The sequence below is a fragment of the Syngnathus typhle genome, linkage group LG14, assembly GCF_033458585.1.
Source record: "Syngnathus typhle isolate RoL2023-S1 ecotype Sweden linkage group LG14, RoL_Styp_1.0, whole genome shotgun sequence".
Lineage (NCBI taxonomy): Eukaryota > Metazoa > Chordata > Actinopteri > Syngnathiformes > Syngnathidae > Syngnathus > Syngnathus typhle.
The window spans coordinates 2,651,434-2,676,199 of record NC_083751.1 but is presented as its reverse complement, the minus strand read 5'-3'; the positions used below and the strand labels follow the sequence as shown (position 1 = coordinate 2,676,199).

The 24,766-nt window shown below is 46.7% G+C and overlaps 5 protein-coding genes across 8 annotated transcripts in view; all 5 read left to right on the top strand.

Moving 5' to 3' along the window:
- The first annotated feature begins 50 nt into the window (after positions 1 to 50).
- On the top strand, positions 51 to 11,463 carry LOC133166793 (unconventional myosin-VIIa). Its single transcript, XM_061297068.1, is given in 48 exon segments — positions 51 to 336; positions 338 to 395; positions 778 to 804; positions 888 to 989; positions 1,063 to 1,215; positions 1,551 to 1,735; positions 1,807 to 1,928; positions 2,003 to 2,145; positions 2,208 to 2,321; positions 2,383 to 2,536; positions 2,596 to 2,672; positions 2,732 to 2,851; positions 3,087 to 3,226; positions 3,342 to 3,552; positions 3,626 to 3,761; positions 3,820 to 3,989; positions 4,066 to 4,206; positions 4,273 to 4,431; positions 4,539 to 4,631; positions 4,704 to 4,798; positions 4,874 to 4,958; positions 5,073 to 5,291; positions 5,357 to 5,557; positions 5,625 to 5,834; positions 5,954 to 6,118; positions 6,184 to 6,477; positions 6,546 to 6,836; positions 7,006 to 7,125; positions 7,184 to 7,357; positions 7,422 to 7,649; positions 7,717 to 7,884; positions 7,955 to 8,072; positions 8,174 to 8,300; positions 8,368 to 8,528; positions 8,593 to 8,774; positions 8,847 to 8,965; positions 9,037 to 9,191; positions 9,275 to 9,428; positions 9,486 to 9,641; positions 9,713 to 9,818; positions 9,884 to 9,997; positions 10,059 to 10,146; positions 10,218 to 10,324; positions 10,393 to 10,578; positions 10,644 to 10,760; positions 10,838 to 10,921; positions 10,994 to 11,113; positions 11,195 to 11,463. Coding segments are annotated over 48 exon segments (6,813 nt in total). The 5' UTR covers positions 51 to 268; the 3' UTR covers positions 11,291 to 11,463.
- A 343-nt stretch (positions 11,464 to 11,806) lies between these two features.
- gpr17 (G protein-coupled receptor 17) lies at positions 11,807 to 15,685 on the top strand. Its single transcript, XM_061297143.1, has 2 exons — positions 11,807 to 12,909; positions 14,003 to 15,685. The coding sequence occupies exon 2, from the start codon at positions 14,012 to 14,014 to the stop codon at positions 15,020 to 15,022; it is 1,011 nt and encodes a 336-aa protein (XP_061153127.1). The 5' UTR covers positions 11,807 to 12,909; positions 14,003 to 14,011; the 3' UTR covers positions 15,023 to 15,685.
- A 577-nt stretch (positions 15,686 to 16,262) lies between these two features.
- On the top strand, positions 16,263 to 21,876 carry inpp5d (inositol polyphosphate-5-phosphatase D). The gene is made up of 26 exons (XM_061297079.1): positions 16,263 to 16,532; positions 16,603 to 16,666; positions 16,821 to 16,956; positions 17,025 to 17,169; positions 17,241 to 17,381; positions 17,450 to 17,540; positions 17,601 to 17,678; positions 17,744 to 17,821; positions 17,894 to 18,017; positions 18,100 to 18,206; positions 18,271 to 18,373; positions 18,441 to 18,637; positions 18,693 to 18,810; positions 18,869 to 18,965; positions 19,040 to 19,178; positions 19,258 to 19,366; positions 19,431 to 19,519; positions 19,599 to 19,680; positions 19,983 to 20,072; positions 20,147 to 20,257; positions 20,345 to 20,424; positions 20,489 to 20,576; positions 20,643 to 20,789; positions 20,853 to 21,075; positions 21,136 to 21,563; positions 21,641 to 21,876. The coding sequence occupies exons 1-26, from the start codon at positions 16,351 to 16,353 to the stop codon at positions 21,679 to 21,681; spliced, it is 3,288 nt and encodes a 1,095-aa protein (XP_061153063.1). The 5' UTR covers positions 16,263 to 16,350; the 3' UTR covers positions 21,682 to 21,876.
- A 219-nt stretch (positions 21,877 to 22,095) lies between these two features.
- On the top strand, positions 22,096 to 23,468 carry smx5. The gene is made up of 5 exons (XM_061297160.1): positions 22,096 to 22,171; positions 22,361 to 22,428; positions 22,532 to 22,562; positions 22,707 to 22,766; positions 22,907 to 23,468. Exons 1-5 carry the CDS (start codon positions 22,097 to 22,099, stop codon positions 23,030 to 23,032), a joined length of 360 nt encoding a protein of 119 aa, XP_061153144.1. The 5' UTR covers position 22,096; the 3' UTR covers positions 23,033 to 23,468.
- A 189-nt stretch (positions 23,469 to 23,657) lies between these two features.
- The window catches only part of lpp (LIM domain containing preferred translocation partner in lipoma), a 69,033-nt gene continuing 67,924 nt past the window's right edge, over positions 23,658 to 24,766 (top strand). For all 4 annotated transcript variants that reach the window (XM_061297120.1, XM_061297117.1, XM_061297121.1 and 1 more), the window contains exon 1: positions 23,658 to 23,812. The gene's annotated coding sequence lies outside the window, so the exon portion shown is untranslated. The remainder of the gene's footprint in view (positions 23,813 to 24,766) is intronic.

Below are 24,766 nucleotides of genomic sequence, written 5' to 3'. Positions count from 1 at the left end.
ATTCTCATATTCAACATTTTTTTTCCTATTTGTATTAACAGCACTGCCAGTTGAGTTTGGCCTCAGCCCGTCTTCTGGCCCCCTCTAGTGGCGTAAAACAAAATCACAGATTTAATGTAATGTTACAGTGGCTTAAACTTTTACAATCCAGCTAAAATTTGGTAAGTACAGTTCAGTTGTATTGAACTTTTAAGAAAATTTTTTTATCAGATTTTACTGGTGCTTGAAAAGGCAAGTACATTTTTTGTTTATCATCCATGTGTTGTCTATGTTGATTCATGTACTGTTGTCACTGGGTGGTTCTGCAGGAGCAAAGTCAAAGAGTCGTAAAAAAAAAGACTTCCTTTTTCAGCGTCGTTGAGGGAGCAACAGCTCACAGGAGAAAACAGTCTCAGGTAAGACTTGCCTCGCATATTAAGAACGCCAAATGATTGATTGTGTTTTTAAATGCAAGTTCATCCTGTTTCGAAAAGGACAAGCGGTACCATTTTTTGCCAACTTCAAAATAAAATCTATTGGTTCATGAATTAATGAAAGATTACAGTGTTATGTAAAGATGCTGCCGTCCCGACAAAGACCAAACAAAATAAATTAAGATCATCTCAAATTTGCAAATTTGGGTCCGAAAGAGGTCCCAGATGAGCATACGTAATTCTTAAAAAAAATAAAAAAAAGTCACGGGATGTGGTATTATAAGAAGTCATAAATATCTCTCGATTGACTTCATATAGTGCGTCGTGATAGAAAAGGTAATTTAATGAAAGTCATTTTTTCCAGATTCCCACAGTGATGCATCTGTCCAAGGTAAGTTTTTCATTTTTTTTAGATGAACAGTAGGTAGAATTTCAAGAGGAAGAAGAAATATAACACATTTTTTGATCAATTAGGGGGATTTTGTGTGGGTGGACACCGGGGCCGGCGTGCCCATCGGAGCCCAGGTGAAGGTGACTGACACGGGGCAGCTTCACCTCATCGATGACGAAGGAAAGGTAAAAATAAACACCGTACGATAAAAGTCTTGCCAACTTTTTGGTGATTTTCATTAAAACGCCCAATTTCCAGGAGCACAAGCTCACCAAAAGTATCGAGGGTGGTCTCCGGCCCATGCACCCCACCTCGGTGCAGGGCGTGGACGACATGATTCGGCTGGGGGACCTGAACGAGGCCGGGCTCCTCAGGAACCTCCTGGTGCGCCACAAAGACGGACTCATCTACGTAAGTCTATCCCGCCCGGCTTTTATGAGGCCGTAATCGCCTTGCTGGGGGAGTTTAATCACCTCCCTGGACTTTGACCCGCTTCTCTTGGTGTTTTATCACTCATCTCCATGGTGACCATTCTAGCTCTACCAGGAAAAGGAAACTGAAGTGAGATTGAGACTAGAGTTGTCACGTGTAGTTATGAACGCTGTAAATGTCACTCACCATGACTCATTGGTGATGCAATGGGGGGGGGGGGGGGGTTTCTCTCATGATAAAGTTGTTCTTCACAGAGGATAAAGAATATACGCCTGCTCCAAGATATTAATCGGACCGCACCTTTATGCTTTCAGACATATACGGGTTCCATCCTGGTAGCGGTGAACCCCTACCAGCTTTTGCCGCTCTACACGGCCGAGCACGTGCACCGGTACACGGACCGACGACTGGGCGAGCTACCGCCGCATGTCTTCGCCATCGCAGACAGCTGTTTCTTCAAAATGCGCCGCAATCGTAGAAACCAGTGCTGCGTCATCAGGTTTGAGGACTCTCCAGGTTTCTAGACCTGGATTCGACACCTCTGAAAATGTGTGTGTTGCGTCATCGCAGTGGTGAATCAGGGGCTGGCAAAACGGAGAGCACCAAACTCATGCTGCAGTTCCTAGCGGCGGTAAGCGGACAGCATTCCTGGATTGAGCAGCAGATCTTGGAGGCCAATCCCATCTTGGAAGGTAACGCGCCACTGGTTTTCTTGGATCAAACTGAGGCATCTCCTCAACTTCTCATTTCCTCGAATTCCTCGCAGCCTTCGGGAACGCCAAAACCATCCGCAATGACAACTCCAGCCGCTTCGGCAAGTACATTGACATCAGCTTCACCAAAGGGGGCGCCATCAAAGGGGCTCGCATCGAGCAGTACCTGCTGGAGAAGTCCAGGGTGTGTCGCCAGGTAAGCTCGCAAAACTAAATCCACCCAGGTTGCCCTGAAGTTGAAGACTGTTGACTTTCCAGGCAGACGAGGAGAGGAACTACCATATTTTCTACTACATGCTGATGGGAATGCCGGCCGAGCAAAAGAAGATCCTTTCGCTCGGGAGCGCCGCGCAATACAACTACTTGACGATGGTATGGATATTTGTATAAAAGCGGTGATTCGACCCCTGGATGAAAACACTTGTACGAACAGGGCAAGTGCACCAGCTGCGAAGGTCGTGACGATATTAAGGAATACGCTCACTTCCGCTCTGCGCTGAAGATCCTCATGTTCAGCGAGAACGACACCTGGGAAGTCTGCAAGCTGCTCGCCGCCATCCTGCACATCGGCAACGTCAACTTTGACGGTGAGATCTCAAACTTTCCCGCCTTGACTATTCTCAACTGTCACTCCCTTCCATTTCAGGAACCATCGTAAACAATATGGAGGGTTGCGAAGTCCTCTCGTCATTGCATTTCGACATGGTCAGCCAACTTTTGGAGGTGAGTAAAAATATTTGATAGCACATGCCAGCTGGATTTGCAACCCTCTTGTCCTCTAGGTGGATCCTAAAGTTCTTGAGACTAGTTTTACTCAGCGTTCCTTCATGACCATTCGGGAAAGCGTGACCAAAGTTCTGACCTCAGCACAGGCCTTGGATGGCAGGGACGCCTTTGTTAAGGTAACCAAAGGTCACTCCTTGACCTGTAATAACCTTTCCAATGTGTGCTTGAGTCTTCAGAGTTTTGGTCTGACATAGGTTTTAGAATTTGGGGATCTCCATTTTGTTTTGTTGATAATATACTGGATGAGTGTGAATGAATCACGTGTGTGTGTGTTGTGTACATGTGTGTGAAGCTTTTGTGCGTCGGTGGACACACTTTATGACAGAAGTCATTTTCTTTACGCTCGGCCAGGCTATTTACGGCCGGCTTTTTATTTGGGTGGTGGACAAAATCAATGGTGCCATTCATAAGCCGGACGGGGAGTCGGACGAGGTCAGTCAGTCCATCGGCCTCCTTGACATCTTTGGCTTCGAGAACTTCAGCACAAACAGGTCAGTGTTCCCCCTTCTCAAGAATCCGAGTCGTCTGCCATGATCTATGAGCTGTTGTTTTTGTAACTTCAAATAAAATAAAAGTACAAATTAGTGACTGGACTTTCCTTCTCAGCTTTGAGCAGCTCTGCATCAACTACGCCAACGAGCAGCTCCAGCAGTTCTTCGTCAAGCACGTGTTCAAGATGGAGCAGGACGAGTATGCCCGAGAGAGCATCGTGTGGGAGCACATCGACTACAAAGACAACCAGCAAACTTTGGATGTGCTCGCCCATAAGACCCTCAACATTCTAGCGCTCATTGATGAAGAAAGCAACTTCCCCAAGGTTCTCCAAATGTCTCGTTTTTTTTAAATCCAAACATTGCCGGTTCCAACTGTTTTTGTGTTTAATCCATCAGGGAACAGATACCACCATGCTCCAAAAAATGAATCAGGTCCACGGGAAGGGGAACATCTACATCCCCCCCAAGAATAACTACGAGACCCAATTTGGAGTGAATCATTTCGCCGGCGTGGTCTACTACGACTCCAAAGGTAAGACTAAAAACCGCAAAATCCAAAGATGGGAAAACTAAGATGTTTCTTAAATAAGGTTTCCTGGAGAAGAACCGCGATGCCCTGAGCCCCGACTTCATCCAACTGGTGGAAACATCCAGTAATAAATTACTCAAGATGGTCTTTCACAAGGACATTTCCTCCAACAGCACCAAGATGACAGCCAATGCCAAGCTGACCATCAACACACCCACAAGCTCACTAAGGGTCGGTTAACTGTCATGCTAACTTAGCCCTGTTTGAAAACACAATCCAAAGCCGCTCATCTTCTGTGTGTCAACAGCAAGCCAACGACGGCAAAAAGCGAGTTCCCACGCTGACTGGTCAGTTCCGCCAATCCTTAGAGTCTCTGATGAAAACTCTGACGGCGTGTCAGCCGTATTTCATCCGGTGCATCAAACCCAACGACTACAAGAAGCCCATGGTCAGAACGAAGCAACTTAACGACACAAAACGTGGACCCTTTCTGATTTTTTTGGTGTGTATTCAGCTGTTTGACAGAGATCTGTGCCTGCGTCAGCTGCGCTACTCGGGCATGATGGAGACCATCAACATCCGCAAAGCGGGTTATCCGGTGCGCTATACATTTGACGAGTTCCTGGAGCGCTACAGGGTTCTTCTCAAGACCTACATCTGTGACCCGCATAAGGTGTGTGGACTTGTTGGGAACTCCGAATGTTCTCAGCCGCTCAAATTATTTTTCTGGATGTGATTTTAGCTTCTCAAATGATTCTTTTCCCGATTGTCCGTGGACAGGAAAGCAAAGAGAAATGCTGCGAAAGTATCTGCGAGTCTCTGCTGGTCGGAGAAGGTGATTGGAAGACGGGCAAGACAAAGATCTTTCTGAAGGTGAGCTGACTTTGAACGAAAAGTACGATAACTAAGGAAAACGTTTAAAATCATAAAAACAATGGCCCTTAGGAATTTCATGACACCATGCTGGAAGTGGAGCGTATGAAAGAACTCAACGTCAAGGCGCTTTTGATCCAGAAGGTTCTACGAGGCTACAAATACAGGTAAAGGGGAGAAGATGTCAATCAAAAGTATTCTGATTGTTATTATTGATGAGCTGTTTTTATGACTCTTCGCAGGAAACAGTTTGTCAAGAAACGATCAGGTGCTCTCGTCATCCAGAAGCACTGGCGAGGACACAAAGGGAGACAAGCGTACCGTGTGGTGAGTTCAATAACGTCTCTAAACTTTTGATTGTCCGCCTGTTTAACATTTGACTACTTTTTGCACAACTTAATTGTCTCTTCCATCCGTCACTCTTCATCTGATATATTTTAGGTCCAGAAGGGCTTTGCCAGGCTCCAGGCACAGGTCCGCTCCCGCCAGCTGCACCTCCAGTACAAGAGAAAGCGGCAGGCGGCCATCTTGCTGCAGGCACAGGCGCGGGGCTACTTGGCCCGAAAGGACTGGAAACGCAAGCGGGACGCCGTGGTCTTCCTGCAGGCGCATACCAGAGGTCTTCTGGCCAGGAAGACTGTCAAGAACATGAGGAGAAACGTAAGACTAACATCTGACCCAAACGTGGATTACCGTTCTAAACGTTTCTGTTTGTTTCCATCCAGGATCTGTCAGCAAAAGAAAAAGAAGCCGAGCGTCTGGCCGTGTTGGCGCGGCAGAAGCATCTCGAGGATGTGCTCAGGCAGAAGGAGATGGAGGCCCGAGCGCAGTCTGAGTCCACGATGGATCAGCAAGTGGACGACATGTTTTGCTTCCTGCCCGTCATCGTGGGAGGCCAAGAGGGGCAGGCGCCCGATGGGTTTGAGGTGAGGCTCCACAAAACTCCCCCGAGTCTTACTTTGATGTCAAAACAATTTTTGATGTGCTTTCAAGGCCTTGGAAAGCAAGCGGGTTCTCCTGGAGGAGATCGACATTGACAGCATTGAGGACGAAGACCTGCCCGTAGAGGACCAGGACGATCTGGACGATTATCCTTTCTCCAAATTGGCGTCGATGTTTTTCCAGGGCGGTGCGTCGCCTTCGCACATCCGCCAGAGATTGAGACGCCCGCTGCTCTACCACGAGGACGAAGGAGACGTGCAGGTGCTTCCAAATTCACTAATTCGAGACTGGTCGGGAAGTCGTTAGTTTAGCAACGGCTAACAAGTTAGCATGAATCATTTTGCAAGCCCCTTCCTTCACGTCCTTGTGTGGTTTTCCAGGCCTCCTTGACAGTTTGGTGGATCATCCTGCGATTCATGGGAGATCTTCCTGAGCCTAAAAATCATTTCCAAGTCCAGGGAAGCTCGTCACAGGATCGCTTTGTCACTCAGGCCGTCATCAACAGAGAGAACAGACGTCTCAGCCACATGGTCGGACTGGATCAGGTAAAAGACGTTTGAAATGCAGTAGTACACGCGGTGTGTTACATCTGTATTTGTTTCTGTTTCAGCGTGTGCTCCGAAACAAAAACACCCCGCAGTCTTCTCCTGTTCAGGAGGAGTCCGCTCCAAACAGAAAGCAATCCATCTTCACGGATCTCCTGTCCAGAAACAAGAAGGCCGCTCCAGGTGAAATAACCCCAAATCCCAAGGTCTACACCGTCCCTGAAGGGACTCCTCGCAACAGGAAGGGCTCCACCTTCACAGATCTTCTGTCTCGGACTCGGAAAACCTCCAGCGTTCAGGAAAACGGAATCCCCAAATCCTCGTCCAGCTTCCGGAAACCCTCCATCATCGCGGAAGAGGTTATACTCTGAATGTTTTCCGACTTTTTCAGGAAATGACTTCAACCTTACTTCAACTGCTCTTTTAGTCTGAGGATCAGCCAGATGTATCCAAGGCTCCTGCCCTAGAGACGGTGAAGGAGGACGGTGGCGACGTCCTGATCGGCGAGGGTCCCTCCCTGGACCGGCCCCTCACGTCTCTGGAGAAGCTTCACATCATCGTGGGCTACGCCATAGTGCGACGTGACCTCAGGGATGAGATCTATTGCCAGATCTGCAAGCAGCTGCAGGACAACAACAACCGCAATAGCTACTTCCGAGGATGGATCTTGCTCTCGCTCTGTCTCGGCGTCTTCCCGCCGAGCGAACAGATTATTCGGGTGAGGAGGCCATTTTGAAACTCCGAGACACCATTTTGACGCTCGGAAGCTTTATCAAATAGTCTTATCTTTTGTTCGTAAAAGAACTTTAGAAAGAACTTAAAACTTTATAATCTTCAGCTTCATTTTTGACATTGTCTTTCCACACAATGTGCGTTATGCCTGACAGTACATCCAGAGTTTCATCCGCTCTGCTCCGAGCGGTTACGCATCCTACTGTGCCGAGAGGCTGCGTCGCACACTCCTCAACGGCGCAAGAGGGGAGCCACCTGCCTGGCTCGAGCTTCAGGTACCGCCATTCATTTAGTTCCTCGGAGCAGGCTCGTTCAATTCTCTGATTATGACAGGCAACCAGGACCAAGAAGCCCATGGTGGTGTCAGTCACGCTCATGGACGGACGCGCCATCACCCTTTCCGTGGATTCGGCGTCCACGTCCAAGGAGCTCTGCCAGCTCCTCGCCAACAAAGTCAAGTTAAAAGACACCTTTGGCTTTTCCCTCTATGTTGCTCTGTATGAAAAGGTATTTCGAAATGAAATGAAATAAATGTCAGAGTAGTTTGTAATAGTAAGGTCTTTTCGTTAAGGTGTGGGCCCTGGGCGGTGGCCGTGAGCACGTGATGGACGCCATCTCCCAGTGCGAGCAGGAGGTGAAGCGGCGCGGCGGACAGGAGCAGCACGCACCCTGGCGCCTGTTCTTCCGCAAGGAGATCTTCACGCCGTGGCACGACTGCGCCGAAGACGACATCAGCACCGATCTTATCTACCGCCAGGTCGTCCATGGCCTGAAGTTCGGGGAGTATCAAATGGAGAAGGTGAGCTTGGACCTGACTTGTACCAATCTGTAAACAATTTTTATGTTCCATTCTGACATGATTTTAGGAAGATGACTTTGTCCAACTCGCCGCCAAGCATCTTTATATCCAGCATGGCTCGGATAACGGCAGCGAGTTGGTGAAGGGGGCGGTGCAGGCGTGCATTACCAACGCCCTGCTGGAGGCCAAATCTGAAGGCAAATGGGTGCAGATGGTTAGCACGGCCCACGCTCAGGTGAGTTACGTCCCTCTACTGTCACTCGTGAGCCTCTGCTGGGTCTGATGTTGGGCTTCTTTTGTGCAAGGGTTCCTACTTGAGTTCTCAGCAAAATGTGAATTCGGTGAAGGCAGAGATGGTTGATTACGCCCGTGAGACGTGGCCCATCTTCTTCTCTAGGTTCTATGAGATGGTCAAGCTGTCAGGTAGGTACTGCTCAAGAGAATATTGGAGGCGACGTCCCGACGACTCCACTCTTCATCTATCAAAGTGGAACTGAGGCAAATGGGTTCTTCCTTGTTTCCAGGTCCTCCGCTGCCAAAGAACAAATTCATCGTGGCTATCAACTGGACTGGCATCACCTTCCTGGATGAGCGAGAAAAAAGGCTGCTGGAGCTCTCCTTCCCGGAAGTATCCGGCGTTAACTCCACGAGGTCGAGATGAGAAAGCAGGAAGGGATTTTGAGGGTACCTGTACCTAAAAGCATCTTCTCTTCTCCAGAGGCGCTAAAGGCCCAGTGGTGTCTTTGCTGACTTTGAAAGGAGACTTCACGCTGAGTGGATCCACGGCCGAGAACATGGCTGAGCTGGTCACCATGTTCCTCAGCGGACTGACGGAGCGCTCGCAGTATGCCGTGACCCTGACGGACACGGACAAGCAAGGTTTGTCGCGGCGTCGCAGGCCGGGGTCATGTCTAACCCCTAACCGCCTCCGTCCTTCCGACAGATGACCCGACGTTCCTCAGCTTCAAGAAAGGCGAGCTCATCGTCATACTCAAAGACAACGAGTTCTCGCAGCAACGCGGCTGGATAAATGGGAGAAATGATAGCACGGGAAAAACAGGGGCCGTCCCCATGGAGGCCATCTTAATTCTGCCCACGCTCAACAAACCCACAAACAAAGTCATGGTACAGAGACAGGTCCATGCGGTGTATCTTCTCTGAGCTGGTTTCAATTTTGGTCTTCCGTCTCTTCATCAGAGCCTGCTCAGCCTACCGCCCAACCAGCGGCAGAGTATCCTGGCCAATCAGAAAGAGACGGGCACGGTGGAGCGACTTGCTCCGTCGACCTTGAGGGAGTTCTCCCTTGAGTACTTCAGGTATCGTTACCTCCTCTGTCGCAACCTCCACGTGTCTGAGGAAGATCTAGAAAAGATCTACCCATCTACAGGCAGCCAGCAAAGGACGTGAACCGGCAGGTGATGTCACGAAACGCAGCTCCCGAGAGACTGTGGTTGAACTCGCGCGAGCCCATCAGACAGCCGCTCCTCAAGAAGCTGGCGGGCAACTCCGAGTTGAGCCACAAAGCCTGTCTGGCCTTCACCGATATCCTCTCGACGATGCCGTTTCGCATCTCCGAAAATGGCCTCAGCAGAATCCAAATGTTTCTTCCTTGACTCCTCGTCCACCCATCCTCAAGTACATGGGCGACTACCCCACCAAGCAGATGCAGAGTCCCCTGGAACTCACCGACCAGATCTTCGGGCCCGCCGCGGAAAAAGAGATTCTCCGAGATGAGATCTACTGTCAAATTATGAAGCAGATGAGCAGCAATAACAACCGGTAAGGCGCAGTCACGTTCTCACGATGGGTCGTATCACGTCGTGACGCCATTTTCAGGTTCAGCTTGGAACAAGGGTGGCAGCTGCTGTGGTTGTGCTGTGGCCTCTTTCCTCCAACTCAGTCGCTCCTGAAGCACGCTCGGCGATTCCTGGAGTCGCGACGCACCCAGCCGCTGGCTTCCGACTGCCTGCAACGACTGCAGAGCTCTTTGAGGTCAGGGGAAGTTCAGGGTGGTTCAAAACGTGGCCGTGTAGAATATCGCTGGACTCTCGTTTTGATGACAGAATGGAGCCCAGGAAGCTTCCGCCACACCAGGTGGAATTGGACGCTATCCAGCAGAACAGCACGCAGATCTTCCACAAAGTCCACTTCCCCAATGACACGGGGGAGGTACGACAACCTGGTGTGTCACCCTTTAGGTTGGACCCACCTCACTGTGTGTCCCCCCCCCCTAGATCTTCGAGGTGGCGACCAGCACCAAAATCAGAGATCTCATTCGGAACATTTCCAACAAACTTCAACTGACGACGGCCGACGGCTTCAGCATTTTCATCAAGACGCACGACAAGGTCCTTTTTGATCGCTTTCTTTTGACGAAGAATTTCTCGTGACTCTCGTCTCACCTTGTAGGTCCTCAGTCTGAATGACGCCGACTACTTCTTTGACAGTCTGAGGCAGATCACGGACTGGTCCAAGCAGAACAAACGCATTCAAGACGGTAATTCTCACAACAGTCTGATGACATTCCGTGCGGACATTTTTGTTTCAGCCTATTTGTGGCTTGTGCAGTTAGTCAAGTCAACATGCCCTACCTGGTCTTCTTTATGAGGAAGTTGTGGTTCAATGTGATCCCTGGCAGAGATCTGGAGGCAGACCTCATCTTTCACTTCCCTCAGGTGCACAACCAACAAGTCTCAGAACCGGACTGCATAGTTGGTGCTGATGTTTTTTTTTATTTCTCCAGGAAGTCCCCAAGTACCTGCGGGGCTACCACGTGTGCACCAAGGACGACATGATCCACATCGCCTCCCTGCTCTTCCGCATTAAAGTGGGTAACGACAAGAGTCAGTTTGTGAGCATCCCCAAGATGCTGAAAGAACTGGTACCCGGTGACCAGCTCAAGGCTTTTTCGGAGAACGAGTGGAAGAAGGTACGACCATCTCAAAGCTTTTGCGCACCAAAACAGCAGCACATGTTTGTTTTTGTCCACCTCAGAAAATCGTAGAGTCGTTTAACAAACAACCGGGTATGACCGCCGACGAAGCCAAGGTGGCGTTCCTCAAGGTGGTCTGTCGCTGGCCGACGTTCGGCTGCGCCTTCTTCGAAGTGAAGGTGATCCTTCCTCCCGCTCCTCCGTTCAAATCGCCGCGACAACCATGAAGACGTCTTCTCCTTTTCCATCATTTCAGCAAACCTCCGAGTCAAATTTCCCGGACATTGTGCGCATCGCCATCAGCAAGCAAGGACTCACCATCATACACCCCAAAACCAAAGTCAGACGGACGCTTTTGAGGAACGTTGATGGATGTCATCGGTGTTGTTAAGATGTTTCTTCTCCCACGCAGGAAGTGTTGGCAAACCACCCGTTTACCAGCATCGCCAGCTGGTGCAGCGGGAGCACGTATTTCCACATGACCATCGGCAGCTTGGTGAAGGGCAACAAATTCTTGTGCGAAACGTCACTGGTGAGCACCTTCACCACTTCCCAATTTGCAAATGAGGGCTTAGACTCACAAAGTGTGTTGTCAAAAAAAAAAAAAAAAAAGGGCTACAAGATGGACGACCTCATCACTTCCTACGTCAATATGTACTACATGCAAGAGAGGAGGCCAGTGCAGAGCAGGAACCAACGCTTCAACTGATGTCCACCAACTGCGTATGGAGACAAATCATTCTCAAAAATTGAATATATAAACTCGACCGATGCTAGTGCTGGAAGTATTTATTCAAGTTCCTTCTAATCATATTTACCTTTAGTCACTTGCTTGATCTGATTTGATTCTTCATAAATAAATATTCATTGTATGCTCCAGAAGCTTTCAAGTGGGAGATTGTAAGCAGGTGAACTCGCAATAGATAAATAAATAATATTATAATAATATATAATAGATTATTTTTATATATATATATATATATATATATATATATATATATATATATATTTCGGTTCAGTCTATCGCGGGGATTTTATTATATATATATATATATATATATATATATATATATATATATATATATATATATATATATATATATATATATATATATATATATATATATATATATATATATATATATATAATAAATAAAATCCCCGCGATAGACTGAACCGAACTGCAAAGTAGAGAAGGCACACCGGATATAAACAGGGGTTAAAAAATAAAATATTTGTGCCAAAAAAAAAAAATCTAAAAATCGATTTACGACTCTGCTAAAAATCTGCAAAAAAAAGTTCAATACAACAAAAACAAATCTGACCAAAATATCCCACAATAGGTGATCAACTACATCTGCCATCAGAACAGGACAGCTGACCCGCTTTAGATTAGCAAACAACAACAAACACCGTGAAGAACCCCTAAGAAACATCTCAATGCATTCAATTTCACAAGACGCTGTTTCTTTTTTTTTTTTTCTAGCGTGATGAGGGAGGGCTTTGGGTATACGCACGGCAGACTGAGCGTCTCCCCCCGACAAAGCCTTTACTTGAAGGCCACGACGAGGGCAGGGGGGGCGCTATTCTTTGTCCCAATTAGCGCTGGATTAACAGGGTAGCGATGTCAAGGCGTACATAGTGGCCTCATTGACGGCGTCCATTTGCATGAAGACCAGGACAAAGAGCAGAAAGGCCTGATGTGTAAGGACAGCTGTGCTATGAAAGAAATATTTCTCCGCGATCCACATCTGTGCCGCCGGCTATGTGACTGATTATTTTTGGGGCCGTTGTGAGTCGGCGTGCCCCCGGGAGGCAGGGGGACCAACAAGGGCCTCTGTTTCTTGAGTGTCCAACCCCTCCCCTCAACCCCTTCCCTTGTCCACTTCTCCTTCCCACTCTTGTTTTGCTCTCCTCTGCGGAACCTTAAGACAGCAACTTGGAGTGATCATCTCGCTCATAAACGTGTCAATTGAGTCTCCATCAGCGAGGGGAGGGGGGGTCTTGATGGTTTCCATGGAGCAACGGTCCGACGAGCGGGTCCCCGACCGGGCGAGGCATGCCATTCTTCCCCACTTAGTCTGACTCGAGGCTATTGTGGAGCGCAACAAGTGACTCTCTGAGGAGGAAGAAAGGGGAGGGTTCAGGGTTCAAACCCCAGCCTCCCGTCGGGACTCCCTCTCTCTGTTGTCCAATTTGTACAGCCACAAAAAGAGCCGCCGTCTCGTCCATGAGAACATCTTGTGGGAGGGAAGGTTAAGGAGAAGCACGACCCGTTTGTCCCCACCCTGACGTCTTTTTCCTTCAGGCTTTCTCGGAGAAGATCAGGTAAGCCACTTTTTCTTCATCGACTTCTATTGCCTAAAAGCTATTGATGGTATGTTTTTGCAGTACACAATAATCCAATCCATTCAAAAGTTCTCCACAACTTGTCAACTTGAAATTTTCATCCATTTGATGTCAATTGTGGAAATGCTTCACGACCAATAGTTCTGGGACCAAGCTCTTTGTGATTTTCTCATTGGATTAGTGACATGCTAATGTTCGCTCTTTCAGCTGCCTCTAATTACTTTTCCCGATTTGAGCTCCTGAAAGCCCGATGCCCCTCATTGAAAGCCGTCACACACAAATGCACACGGCACCAAAAGGTCAGGCCGGCTGCAATTGGTATTTCCTCCTCCCGACACTCCTTTTGAATATCTGCAAGTTTGTGACTGCCCCCCAAAAAAATTCACTTTTGGTCCTTTCCATCCCACTGTGGGGATGAAAGGGAAATAAATACAGTGAGGTAAGGAGGGGGGGGCTCCCAAGGGACAGGAGTCGAGGGTGATTAAACACGAGGTGTGTCCCAAAAAGATAACACAACATCCCAAATGGAATGTGGGAATGTGTTCGTCAAACTTAACGCCATCTGAGATCAATGCAACTTGGGGAATATCCACCCAGGTCATTTCAGGGTTACCACGTACGATTGACGATTTAGACACATTCAGCACTTTGCTTTCCAAAGTTCTCGTTTTGTGTCTTGACTGTGCAAGCTAACTTTTGACCCCAGAAAATATTTGCACCCCGGATAGCGTGTCAAATACAGATTAGGATCCCAGTTGCAAGGCAGACGTGTTGACCGCGAGTCCACCGTGGTGTCCTTGGTGTAGAATCATAAGCGATAATCTCTTCGCCATCTCTCGGTTATCAGCAGAAGAGACAGGAAACGCCGCACAGCAGGGGGGGGGGGGAGTTTCTCACAGGCCGGTCCACACTGCCCAACAATAGATGCTAGTGTCACTAGTGGTTTAAAAAAATTAAATAATGACTTCACTCGCTCAAACATCAAGACTTCCTCTGCAGAGCCCCAAAATCGTCGCTCCATCTATTTTGTGGATTGTCAATTTACAGATTAAAACAAAATATTCTTTGACAGATACCAAAGATGGAGTACGCCAGCACGGAGCTGCCGTCCAATCAGACGTTACCAAACTGCACGGTGGACTCGGCAACGGAGAACGTCCTCTTCGGGAGCTTCTACATCCTGATCTTCTTCCTGGCGCTCAACGGCAACAGCCTGGCGCTGTGGATCTTCTCCCACCAACGCGGCACGTCGTCCCCGGCCAATATCTTCCTGACCCACCTGGCTGTGGCCGACCTGTCTTACGTGGTCATCCTCCCCCTGAGGGCCACCTACCACCTCACGGGGGGTCACTGGCCCTTCGGCGAGGTGCCCTGCCGCTTGGCCGGCTTCCTTTTTTACGTCAACATGTACGCTAGCTTGTACTTCCTGGCGTGCGTGGCGGGCGACCGCTACCTGGCGGTGGTCCACGCCGTCCGCTCGCTCAAGGTGCGGCGTACCCGCTATGCCCACGTCGTCAGTTTCAGTTTGTGGGCGTTGGTCACCATCGCCATGGCGCCCCTGCTGGTGACCCACCAGACGCTGGAGGTGGACGGCACGACCGTTTGCTTGCAGCTCTACCGAGAGAAAGCGTCCCGCAAGGCGCTGGTTTCCCTTGCCGTGGCTTTCACGCCGCCCTTCCTCGTTACGTTGTCCTGCTACCTGCTCATCATCCGCAGCCTGCACCGAGGGTCTCGGTTGGAGCCCAGCCTAAAACTGAGGGCGCTGCGCACTATCGGTTTGGTCATGCTCATTTACGTGGTGTGCTTTCTCCCCTACCACGCCAGCCGCGCCACCTTCATCCTGGGCTACGGCTACCCGGATGCGTCGTGCCGGACACGCCGAGGCCTGAGCCTGGCCAACCGGCTCACCTCGCTCCTGACGTGCCTCAACGGCGCCATGGATCCACTCATCTATTTGTTCGGAGCGGAAAAGTTCCGGGGCACCTTGATACGACTGCTGTGCAAAGGCAAGGCGGCGGGGGCATCCGGGGCGACCAGCGCCGAGTTGAAGGGGACCCACGAGAGCTCTGTGAGTGCCAAGTCGGAATTTTGAACTGGATCTGCCAAATGAGTCCCAAACATTGTTTCTGTGACTTCCATGCAGCAACCAACCCAAAAGAACTTCTGTTCAAAAAGTTGTTTGCCAGTTATCGGAGAAAGAGATAGAAAGGCGGAGCAAGAGAGGGCTGGCGAGGCCACCGATTTTGCAAAATTAGCTTGGATTCCTCGGGGTTAGGCCAGATAATTGAGTTTGGGCTATTTTCCGATTTTTTTTTTTTCCAGAAATTATTTTCCACATTTCACACTGTTCTCTGGAACGAAATATATTGAATCAGCTTTGTCTGAAAATTAAACAAAAAAAAAAGTTTCTGAAAAAACCTTGGTCACCCCGTGGACCCCCCCCAAGGGAAAAAAAAAGATCCTAGCTCCGCCAGTGGTGTATAAATCAACAAATCCTCATAAAATTTGGACTTCAAATTCAGCTTTTTTTTTCTCCGGTACGGCCCTCACTTTTTTTTTCTCTAAAATATAGAAACAAGAGGGAAAAAAAATACTGTATTTGTAAAATACTGGTACACTGTTGTAAGTATGTTAACCAAAATGCTACAGCAAAGCTAACACAATGACATTTTTATACTTTTTGCTTCCAAATCATTGTAAATAATAAATATGGAGAATTGTGAGCTTTTGCCAACAATAAACATTATGACATAAATGTGCAAGTCAATCTCTGAGCCATATTAGTACATTTATAAACCGATTATTTTTGCCATCACGCTTTACTGTAAAGTTAAAAAGGAGGCAGCGGTTGTCATTCGCACATCAACTTTTTTTATGTCACGTGACTCCGCTTGTGGTTTCTCTTCAGCCATGTATTTTCCTCCTTCTTGTTCTGCAATGCTTCCTGTCCATTGCGTGAAAAGGGCAAGCGGTGCTTCCTGAATATTGTTAACACCCGACTTTGCATTTATAATCATTCAAGCTGATCATCAGATAACAGTAGCTTCAATGTTGAAAATCAGGTTGACTAATTCAAACTGTTTCACATATGAGACATTTTTATTTTTTCAGATATATGCTGAACTATTGGCACTTCCCTTTTTTTTTTTTGTCAGTTCCTGATTTTCATTATAACACATAACAGACATCCCATCAAAATACAAGTTAAAATTCACAATCGAAAAATCTCCAAATGACAAAAACTTCATTTTGTGCAACTATTTGCATTTATGAACATGTGACATATGCGGCATGTGTGTGCGGTGTGCGTGTGCGTGTACGTGGGGGGCGGTTTTGTGTGTCTGCTTGAAATGAGGAAGTGAGAATGAACGAGCACTGAAAGATGAATCTCCCCAAAAAAAGAAAAACCTTCGGCATTTAATGTCAACTCGTTTGGATTCAAAAGAGGCCAGAGCAGTCAGGATGCACAACCAGCACGCTTGGTGTCATGGCTATATCACTCGTTCCAAGACAGAAGATCTACTCTCAAAAGCAGCCAAAGATGGAAGCTTCCTCATTCGGGACAGCGAGTCCATACAAGGAGCATTTGCTCTGTGTGTTTTGTAAGTACACGACATTATATTCCTTTTTGTACTCTTTAGAAAGTCACATTGTTGCACTTGACAACCACAGATTCCAGAACCAGGTTTACACGTACAGAATCCTGCCCAATGAAGACAAGAAACTGTCAGTCCAGGTGGGTCAAAGTTTCGAAACTTACTTTTGGTGGAGAGTGTTATTAACTCAGTTCAAATGGATCTTTGACGTCTATACCCGTCAATAGGAGTGAATGACTTGACAGACCACTTTAAAAGATGAAAAAATGTTGTGTTCTTCTATCTTCTCTCCAGGCATCAGAAGGAGTTCCCATCAGGTTCTTTTCCATGCTTCCAGAGCTGGTGGAAGCCTACCATGACCCTAATATGGGACTCATCACTCATCTGCAGTATGCCGTCCAAAGAGAGGAGGAGCATTACGAGGAACCGGGTTAGAACACATTCAAGTAAAAATTGAAGTCCAAGGTAAGATCTGAAAAGAGCTGCTTTGTTCTCCAGAGTCCAACAATCCTCCACCACAGCTTCCTCCCAGGACCTTCATGGCCAACGACCTAAAGGATGGAGACACCAGGTCTTCTGACCAGGTGGAAAAAAGCCTATCAGACACCTTCTTGATGAGGCTCCAACACATGGACATGACCACGTATGATGGTTTTTAAATCCAAACTTAAACGGCTAGCTCTTGTGTTTAAACGTTTTGACGTCAATTTCCAGGATACCAGAAGAACAGCAAGCCCTCATTTCGGACTACTTCAGGACTTGCATCTGTCTCGATGCTGAGCAAGTCCAGAGTGGGAACACCAGCCTTCCTGGACTCAAGAAGCTCACCGGGGCCATCTGCAAGAACCTCAACAGGTACGCTAATCTGCAAATCTGAGACAAATGTATTTCCAAATATTAATATTATATTTTTTGGGTGGCAGTGAAATTTCCCGGATCCTACCAGCTCTTGAGATTTGCCACAGAGCGTTGGACCAGCACCTCTCATCAGGCATCGGGAAGCTTCCAAAACAAGTACGTGGCAGGCTCCTTTTGTATCCCGCTTAGGTCGACAACCATTTGTTTTTTTTTCAGATTCCAGCAGATCCAAACCAATTGGTCTCCTTGAGGCTGGAGCAACTGACCAAACTGCTCTACTCCATCGAGGATCGGGTAATCACAGATGTTCGGTCCGACGTGGACCTTGAGCTTTAAAACGCCCGCTTCTTTCCATTTAGGCGATAAACGCGGTCTTCAACTCTGTGGGTTATGAAGGAGGTCACAGAAAGTCTCTCATCCCTCCTGTTGTCTTTGAGGTACCCCTGACACCTTCTGGCAAATATTTGCTTTGTCATTCATTTGATCATCGACCCTCCCTCCCCCGTAAGGTCAAGCAAGAATCTCTGGGGATCTCCACCAAGTTGTTTCTAAAAGTTGACGTGGAAGGCGGGAAGCTTCACTTCAAAAAAGCAAAAGATGGACCTGACGATAAATACTTTGCACACAACAAAAGTAAGGATCTGTTTGGTTTTGGTGGCTCCTGGCTCACACTGACAATGGACCCGATTCCTTGGCCCTGAATTTTGTTCCCCAGTTAGACAGCTGGTGAAGTCCCAGAAGATGCACGCCAAGCTGGTCATCGTGGTGGAGACGGAGAAAGAGAAGATCTTACGCAAGGAGTACGTCTTTGACAACACCAAGGTCAGACGCACCATTTTCAAAACCCAAAGAAATCCAAGAAGCTCACTTTTTCTTCCGACGTCAGAAACGAGAAGGCTTCTGTCAGCTTCTCCAACAAATGAAGAATAAACATTCCGAAAAGCCCGAACCGGATATGATCACGGTTTTTGTCGGCACCTGGAACATGGGTAAGAATCTCCGCTCCGGATCGTAGGTAAGAAATTCTGGTGTTGAGCTTTTCCGACGTCCCCTCAGGAAACGCCGGTCCACCTCGCAACATCACTTCCTGGTTTCAGTGTAAAGGTCAAGGGAAGACGCAAGATGACACGGCCGATCACATCCCGCACGATATTTACGTCATCGGGACGCAGGAGGACCCTCTGGGCGAAAGGGAGTGGGCCGACACGGTGAAAGCCGTCTTGAGGGACATCACCAATATCAGCTTCAAACAGGTCAGCGTCAGGTGACACCATTCACCCCACGTACGTCCTAACCAGGCTCTCCTAGGTGGTGATCCAAACGCTGTGGAACATTCGGATTCTGGTCCTGGCCAAGCCGGAACACGAAAACAGGATCTCGCATGTTTTCTCCGATAGTGTCAAAACGGGGATTGCCAACACTTTGGGTAGGCGGAGTCAAATGTTCCTGTGCTGGTGAAGTCACTGGATTTGCTTTTCACTCAGGTAACAAAGGAGCAGTGGGCGTGTCCTTCATGTTCAACGGAACGTCCTTCGGGTTTGTCAACAGCCATCTGACGTCGGGGAGCGAGAAAAAGCTCAGGTGGGCACGACTTGTGGATTTTTTTTTTTTTTTTGGCCCGTAGCGTCAACTGGTACCTCTTCCTGTCTTTGCAGGCGTAATCAAAACTACTTGAACATTTTACGATTCCTCAATCTGGGAGACAAGAAGCTCAATCCGTTTGATATCACCCATCAATTCACGCACCTCTTCTGGCTGGGTGATCTCAACTATCGTGTGGATTTTCCAAATGTGGTAAATTGCAAAGAGGAATATTTGGCGCTGTCTTTAGCGCTCCTTCTGATCCGTGTGTTTTGTGGCGTCATTTTGTCAGGAAGCTGAGAACGTCGTATCAAAGATCAAACTGCAGCAGTACCAGGAACTCCTGTGCAGAGACCAGCTCAACATGGAGATCAACGATGACAAAGTCTTCCTGCATTTCGGTACGTCTTGATTGAGCATAGTCAGTCTTTTAAAAATTCTAACGACTTTTTTTTTGGATGGTAGCTGAGGAGGAGATCACATTCGCCCCCACGTATCGTTTTGAGCGCTACACTCGTGACAAGTACGCCTACACAAAGGCCAAAACCACAGGGGTACGTTAGGGTTTTGCAGTTTTGGTGTTTTTCCTCAAAGAAATACTCTCATGTCATTGTTTACATTGAAATGTCGCAGACGAAATATAATTTGCCGTCATGGTGCGATCGTGTCCTGTGGAAGTCGTACCCTCTTGTCCATGTGATCTGTCAAGCCTACGGTGAGTTGCGTGAAATTTTTTTCAGCCCTTTATATTTTCCAAAATAATATAACATATATATAAAATATAATAAAATGATTGGGGAAAATTTTAAATATATATTATTATATTTTATACATATATATCTATTCAATTATTTGGATTTTTTTCCAAAATAATATAATATATATTTAAAATTTGGATTTTATAATATATATTATTTTATTATATTTTATACATCTATATATATTATTTGGAAAATGTATTTATTTATTCAAAAAAATAGTAACATTCTGCTCCCCGTGTTTGTTGTGATTGGCAAGGCTGCACAAACGACATTATGACCAGCGACCACTCCCCGGTGTTCGCCTCCTTTGAAGTGGGCGTGGCCTCGCAGTTTGTCTCCAAGCGAGGTTTCTTCACGCTCTGGATGACTTTCCACTCTCCAACACAGCTGAGTTGTGTATTTTCCTTTTCTTTTCTCCAGATCCAAACAGTGCGCCCCAAGGCGGCATCCAGATCATGAACTGCAAGGCCACCCTGCTGACAAAGTCCAAGACCAAGTTCTTCATCGAATACCACTCCAGCTGCTTGGAGAGTAAGCCGACACACTGCAAAACCCCGAACGGCATCGGCTTCAAAATCAGAACCTCCCCAAAACTGAACATTCACTGAATTCCTCCAGAAACGGTCAGAACCTACGAAGGCGAGAACACGGCGCATTCCGACGGCTCCATCAAAGTGTGGTTTGGGAATCAAGTTGAGGTAAGGATTCAGCTACAAGAACGTGGACCCGTCCCAGAACCGAGCGACTCTTGTCTATATCCAGCTTACGCCAATCATCTCGGATGCCGAGTACCTTCTTGACCAGCACATCCTCATCTGCGTCAAATCCACCGACTCGGACGAGTCGTACGGTAAAGATGGCAGAAAATGAAACAAAGTGCAAAGTAGAAGATTCTTTGTTTTCCATTTGTTCCAAGGTGAGGGTTGCGTGGCCTTACGAGCCGCCCAATTCTGCTACACCGAGTTCCAAGTGGCGCTCACGCACCACGGCGAGAAATCCGGCGTCTTGACCGGCGGCATTCAGCTCCACGCCTCCGAAGGCAAACCCACCGAGAAGTTATACGGTGAGTCCGATGGCTTCGTTTCCTTGGAAACCTCGTCTCTATCCATTTTGTTTTGTCTCTCAGACTTTGTCAAAGTGGAGCGAGATGACTCCAAAGGCAAAACCGGCGACCGGACCGTGGCCGGCCATGACATAGCTAACCCGAGCTACATGGAGGTGTCCTACAGGAGCGGCAACGTGATTGACAAAGGCTGGAGTTACACCATGCCACCGAGGAGCCTTCCCATAGGTGGCCAAGCCGGGATGGACACCAAGAAGAGTCCCACCGGAAAACCTTTGAAGCCAGCGTAAGTGGCTGCTTTCACGGTTCACGACAACATGGTGGAAATGTGCATTGTGTCTCTCAGGGATATCCAGGCAGCAGAGATGTTCGACAATCCACTTTATGGCTCCATGACAACATCACAAAGTCAATCCAAGGACCAGGATGCCGCACAGAAGAAAGCCGTCATTCAGCCAGATCCCATTGTTGGAGCGAAGCCCCCGGATGGAGAACATGAACGCCCCCCGGTGCCCGCCCCTCGCAATCGTTCCTTCACCATCTCCGAGTCGAAGCCTCTTCTTCCAGTCCCTGTCGCCCAGAACAAGAAGCCGGTGGTTCCAACACGCTCGCAGGGTTGTGTGGTCAACAGCCGACCGCCTCTGCCCACTAAAAAGAACCCTGGACCTCCAGATCCACAGACCCGCAAACCCAGAGACTACAAGGACAGCTCTGAACTCCTAGGCAAGCACAGACCGCCAACGAGGCCCGGCCAGACTCAGCTCCAAAAAGACGGTAAGGAGGTGGTTTCCACACTTCGCAAAACAGTTGTTGGCTTTTCTTCCAGTTTGCTTGTCTTCCTTTCTTTTCAGTGCATCCCAACGTTGGCAAGATGGGCCATTCCGTGATGTGAGTCCTGGTTGCACTTCTTTGTGATCTATTGCCGTGCTGCATTTCTTTTGAGTTGAATAATATTATTAATTACTATCATTCTAATGTACTGCACCATTCTACAGCAGCCAGTGAATGTTTGGAGTCCTATATTGCACATATTGGATGTTTGATGCCACTCTGATCATTTCTCCAATAAACATCAAATCTGGATTTATTTTGTTGTATTCGTGTGTTTTATTGCGCATCAAACCGATGAAATAAATGTTTAAATGAATGAGGAGCCCATTTTATAAATAGCGCCCATTTGACTTCATTTAGTCACAAATCTGCACATTAGCTGACTATGTATGCGTTTCATCGCATTCCCTGTCAAATGGCGCCACCCAGCGGAGGTTCGGAAAACTGCCTTTATCGGTACAGTCCGTCGCGGTGAAATGACGTCATGTGACGTCAGCCTACATCATCGACGTCAGCCCAAACGCCGCAAAAATCAAAACGGCGCAGCAATGGTGAGGAAAAACCGGCTCGAATGAATGAATTTGTCACCGCCTGAAGCATTTTGGCGATATTAAGTGAAACTAATTGTTGCGACGAAGGCCATGTTTTGTTTATTTGTGTGCTAACTGCGTCTTCTCCGGTGTTAGCTTGTTACCGGGCTAACGTGGTTGTGTCGTTTTGTGCTCTATTTTTATGTTCAGCTTTTCTACTCGTTTTTCAAATCGCTCGTGGGCAAAGACGTGGTGGTGGAGCTTAAAAACGACCTAAGGTACATTTTGATGTATTGATTAAAAGTGATAACCAACAACGTTGTGTGAACCAATCGATTGCAACTATCGCTTTACTTATTATTCCCTTTGTTTTGTATTTAGCATATGTGGAACGCTTCATTCAGTTGACCAGGTATGAATACCATTTATTTGTGTATGCATTTTTTTGTGAAACGCGTGTTGTGAAAAGTCCCTGCAGAGAACACAGTAGTGTGTCAAATTGCGCGCAATTAAAAAAAAAAAAAAAAGTTGTTGCTGTTTTTCTTTCTTGTTGCAGTACCTCAACATCAAGCTGACAGACATCAGTGTCACGGATCCAGAAAAATATCCACACATGGTAAGTAATATGACGTCATCCCAGCTATACATCATAATAATCAATCAATCAATCAAAATAAAATGTGTGACAATTCCAGTAGACTCTGACACTATTGTATGATTCCGACTGACAGGAAATCTTGTGATGGTTATTTTCAGTTGTCAGTGAAAAACTGCTTCATCCGCGGCTCGGTGGTGCGCTACGTGCAGCTGCCCGCCGACGAGGTGGACACGCAGCTACTTCAAGACGCCACACGCAAAGAAGCCATGCAGCAAAAGCAGTGACCGCAGGCGTGGGTGGGACATGGGGTGGGTAGGGTCTTTATTAATCAAGGTTCAGTTGTCACAAAGAAGATTTGGGTTGTTTTGTGTTCTCTTAAAAAGAGCTATGGACTCATCTTTGTTAGTCAACTTGATATTAAGAATACATGTTAAAAAGGTTAAAAAATGCTGACTATTAATGTTTTAATAATTCCCGAAAGGGTTTGGTTAAGTCACCTGAGCACAGCAGATTTCATACCTTTCTTAGTTTGTTTATTGTTCAAAAAAGAAAAAAGCAAATGGCAAACTTTTGTATGAAAACAGGTATTTTTTTAAAGTTGTGTTTTGATGTCTTTTTTTGTTTGTTTTTACTGTGACTTTATGCTTGGCCTCATGATACCAAGTGTAAATGTTCAAATATTCATTTCTGGGAAATAAAAAAGCAAAATCTCATGGCAAATCTGTATGGTTAATCAGATTTTTTTCCAGACGAAATTCATCTTATGAGCATTAAATCTTATTTGATGTCAAAAGTTTTTGTCAGAATCTTGCCAAAGAAATTTGCGTTCAAATAAATGCAATGCACATCCAACCCGGAACGTTCGTCAAGGCCACCGTTACCGGTGCACCCATAACACTGACGGACACACGTCACAGCTTCAACCGTCAGGTAAACGTGCGTCTGGGTAAACCAGCCGGTTGTCAGCACAATTCATCCACGTGGAAGTCACGGACGCCGGCACATTGCGCGGAATGAGGCCGGCGTACAGTCACATCCAGAAAACTCCAAACGGTCGTACACAGGTAAGACATTTTTGGTCTCTTTTTCTTCTCGAATGTTCTGTCATAATATTTCATACAGTTATGTACCCTTAGCTTAAAAGTAGACCTCGTGAAACTTGTTTTGAGCAAGATGTGATTTTTAATCTACACAAGGGCGCTTTGTAAACCTTCGTTAATGTCATATTTTGGGATGGAAAGTATTTTTATTTATAGAGATTTTTTTTTAATTTTTAGGTAAAAAAATATTTTTTCCTCCCACTAAAAAAAAGTTTGGCCACTCCTGTTTATACATACAAATAACTTTATTTTACATTCATACATCAAAGGACATTGTACAATAGTTTTTAAATTCCGTTAAAAAATTCCAATCCAAAAAGATTTACAGTGATGCATTTTGCATGTTTTTAAAGTTAGTGACAAGCAATGAAAAACACAAACACACACAGGGAAGAGTTGGGGCGAGGGGGGCGGTTGTACCTTAATTGCGTTGCCGTGGAGAAAAGGCACATTGAATCCACAGTGTATATATGTACAAAGTGACAACTACACAACTGTACGTCAATGACCAAAAAGAAAAAAAAATGAAATCCAAGTCTTCACTTATGAAAAACAAAATTCAATATCAATCCCCCAAAAAGAAGAAAAACACCTATACAAATACATCAAAATTGAATTAAACATCAAAGATGATTGGCTCCGCCTGCAGAGAACAATTCCACAAATATGTATAAATACACAATATGTCACAAGATTTATAACCGTACCCCTCGAGTGGCTCATGCATAAGCAGTTGTTGGACAAATTTTTTTTTTCTATTATTTTTTTTAACTCATTTCACAATGGTGCTTAAAAATGAAGACGACTGCCGTCATTTTCAAAATATATATTACCACCCGTCAGTCAATGTTTCCAGAAAAGTAAGCTCTGATATAAAATACTGTATTTTTTTTTTTTGAATCTTCTCCTTAAAAATCA

Coding starts and splice junctions, on each gene's coding strand:
- gpr17 (XM_061297143.1), top strand. CDS start 14,012: ATGGAGTACGCCAGCACGGAGCTGCCGTCCAATCAGACGTTACCAAAC.
- inpp5d (XM_061297079.1), top strand. CDS start 16,351: ATGTCAACTCGTTTGGATTCAAAAGAGGCCAGAGCAGTCAGGATGCAC. Junction 17,822..17,893: donor TCCCTCCTGTTGTCTTTGAG/GTACCCCTGACA, acceptor CTCCCCCGTAAG/GTCAAGCAAGAATCTCTGGG. Junction 18,811..18,868: donor GGGGATTGCCAACACTTTGG/GTAGGCGGAGTC, acceptor CTTTTCACTCAG/GTAACAAAGGAGCAGTGGGC.
- smx5 (XM_061297160.1), top strand. CDS start 22,097: ATGACGTCATGTGACGTCAGCCTACATCATCGACGTCAGCCCAAACGC. Junction 22,429..22,531: donor GAGCTTAAAAACGACCTAAG/GTACATTTTGAT, acceptor TTTTGTATTTAG/CATATGTGGAACGCTTCATT. Junction 22,767..22,906: donor CAGAAAAATATCCACACATG/GTAAGTAATATG, acceptor GGTTATTTTCAG/TTGTCAGTGAAAAACTGCTT.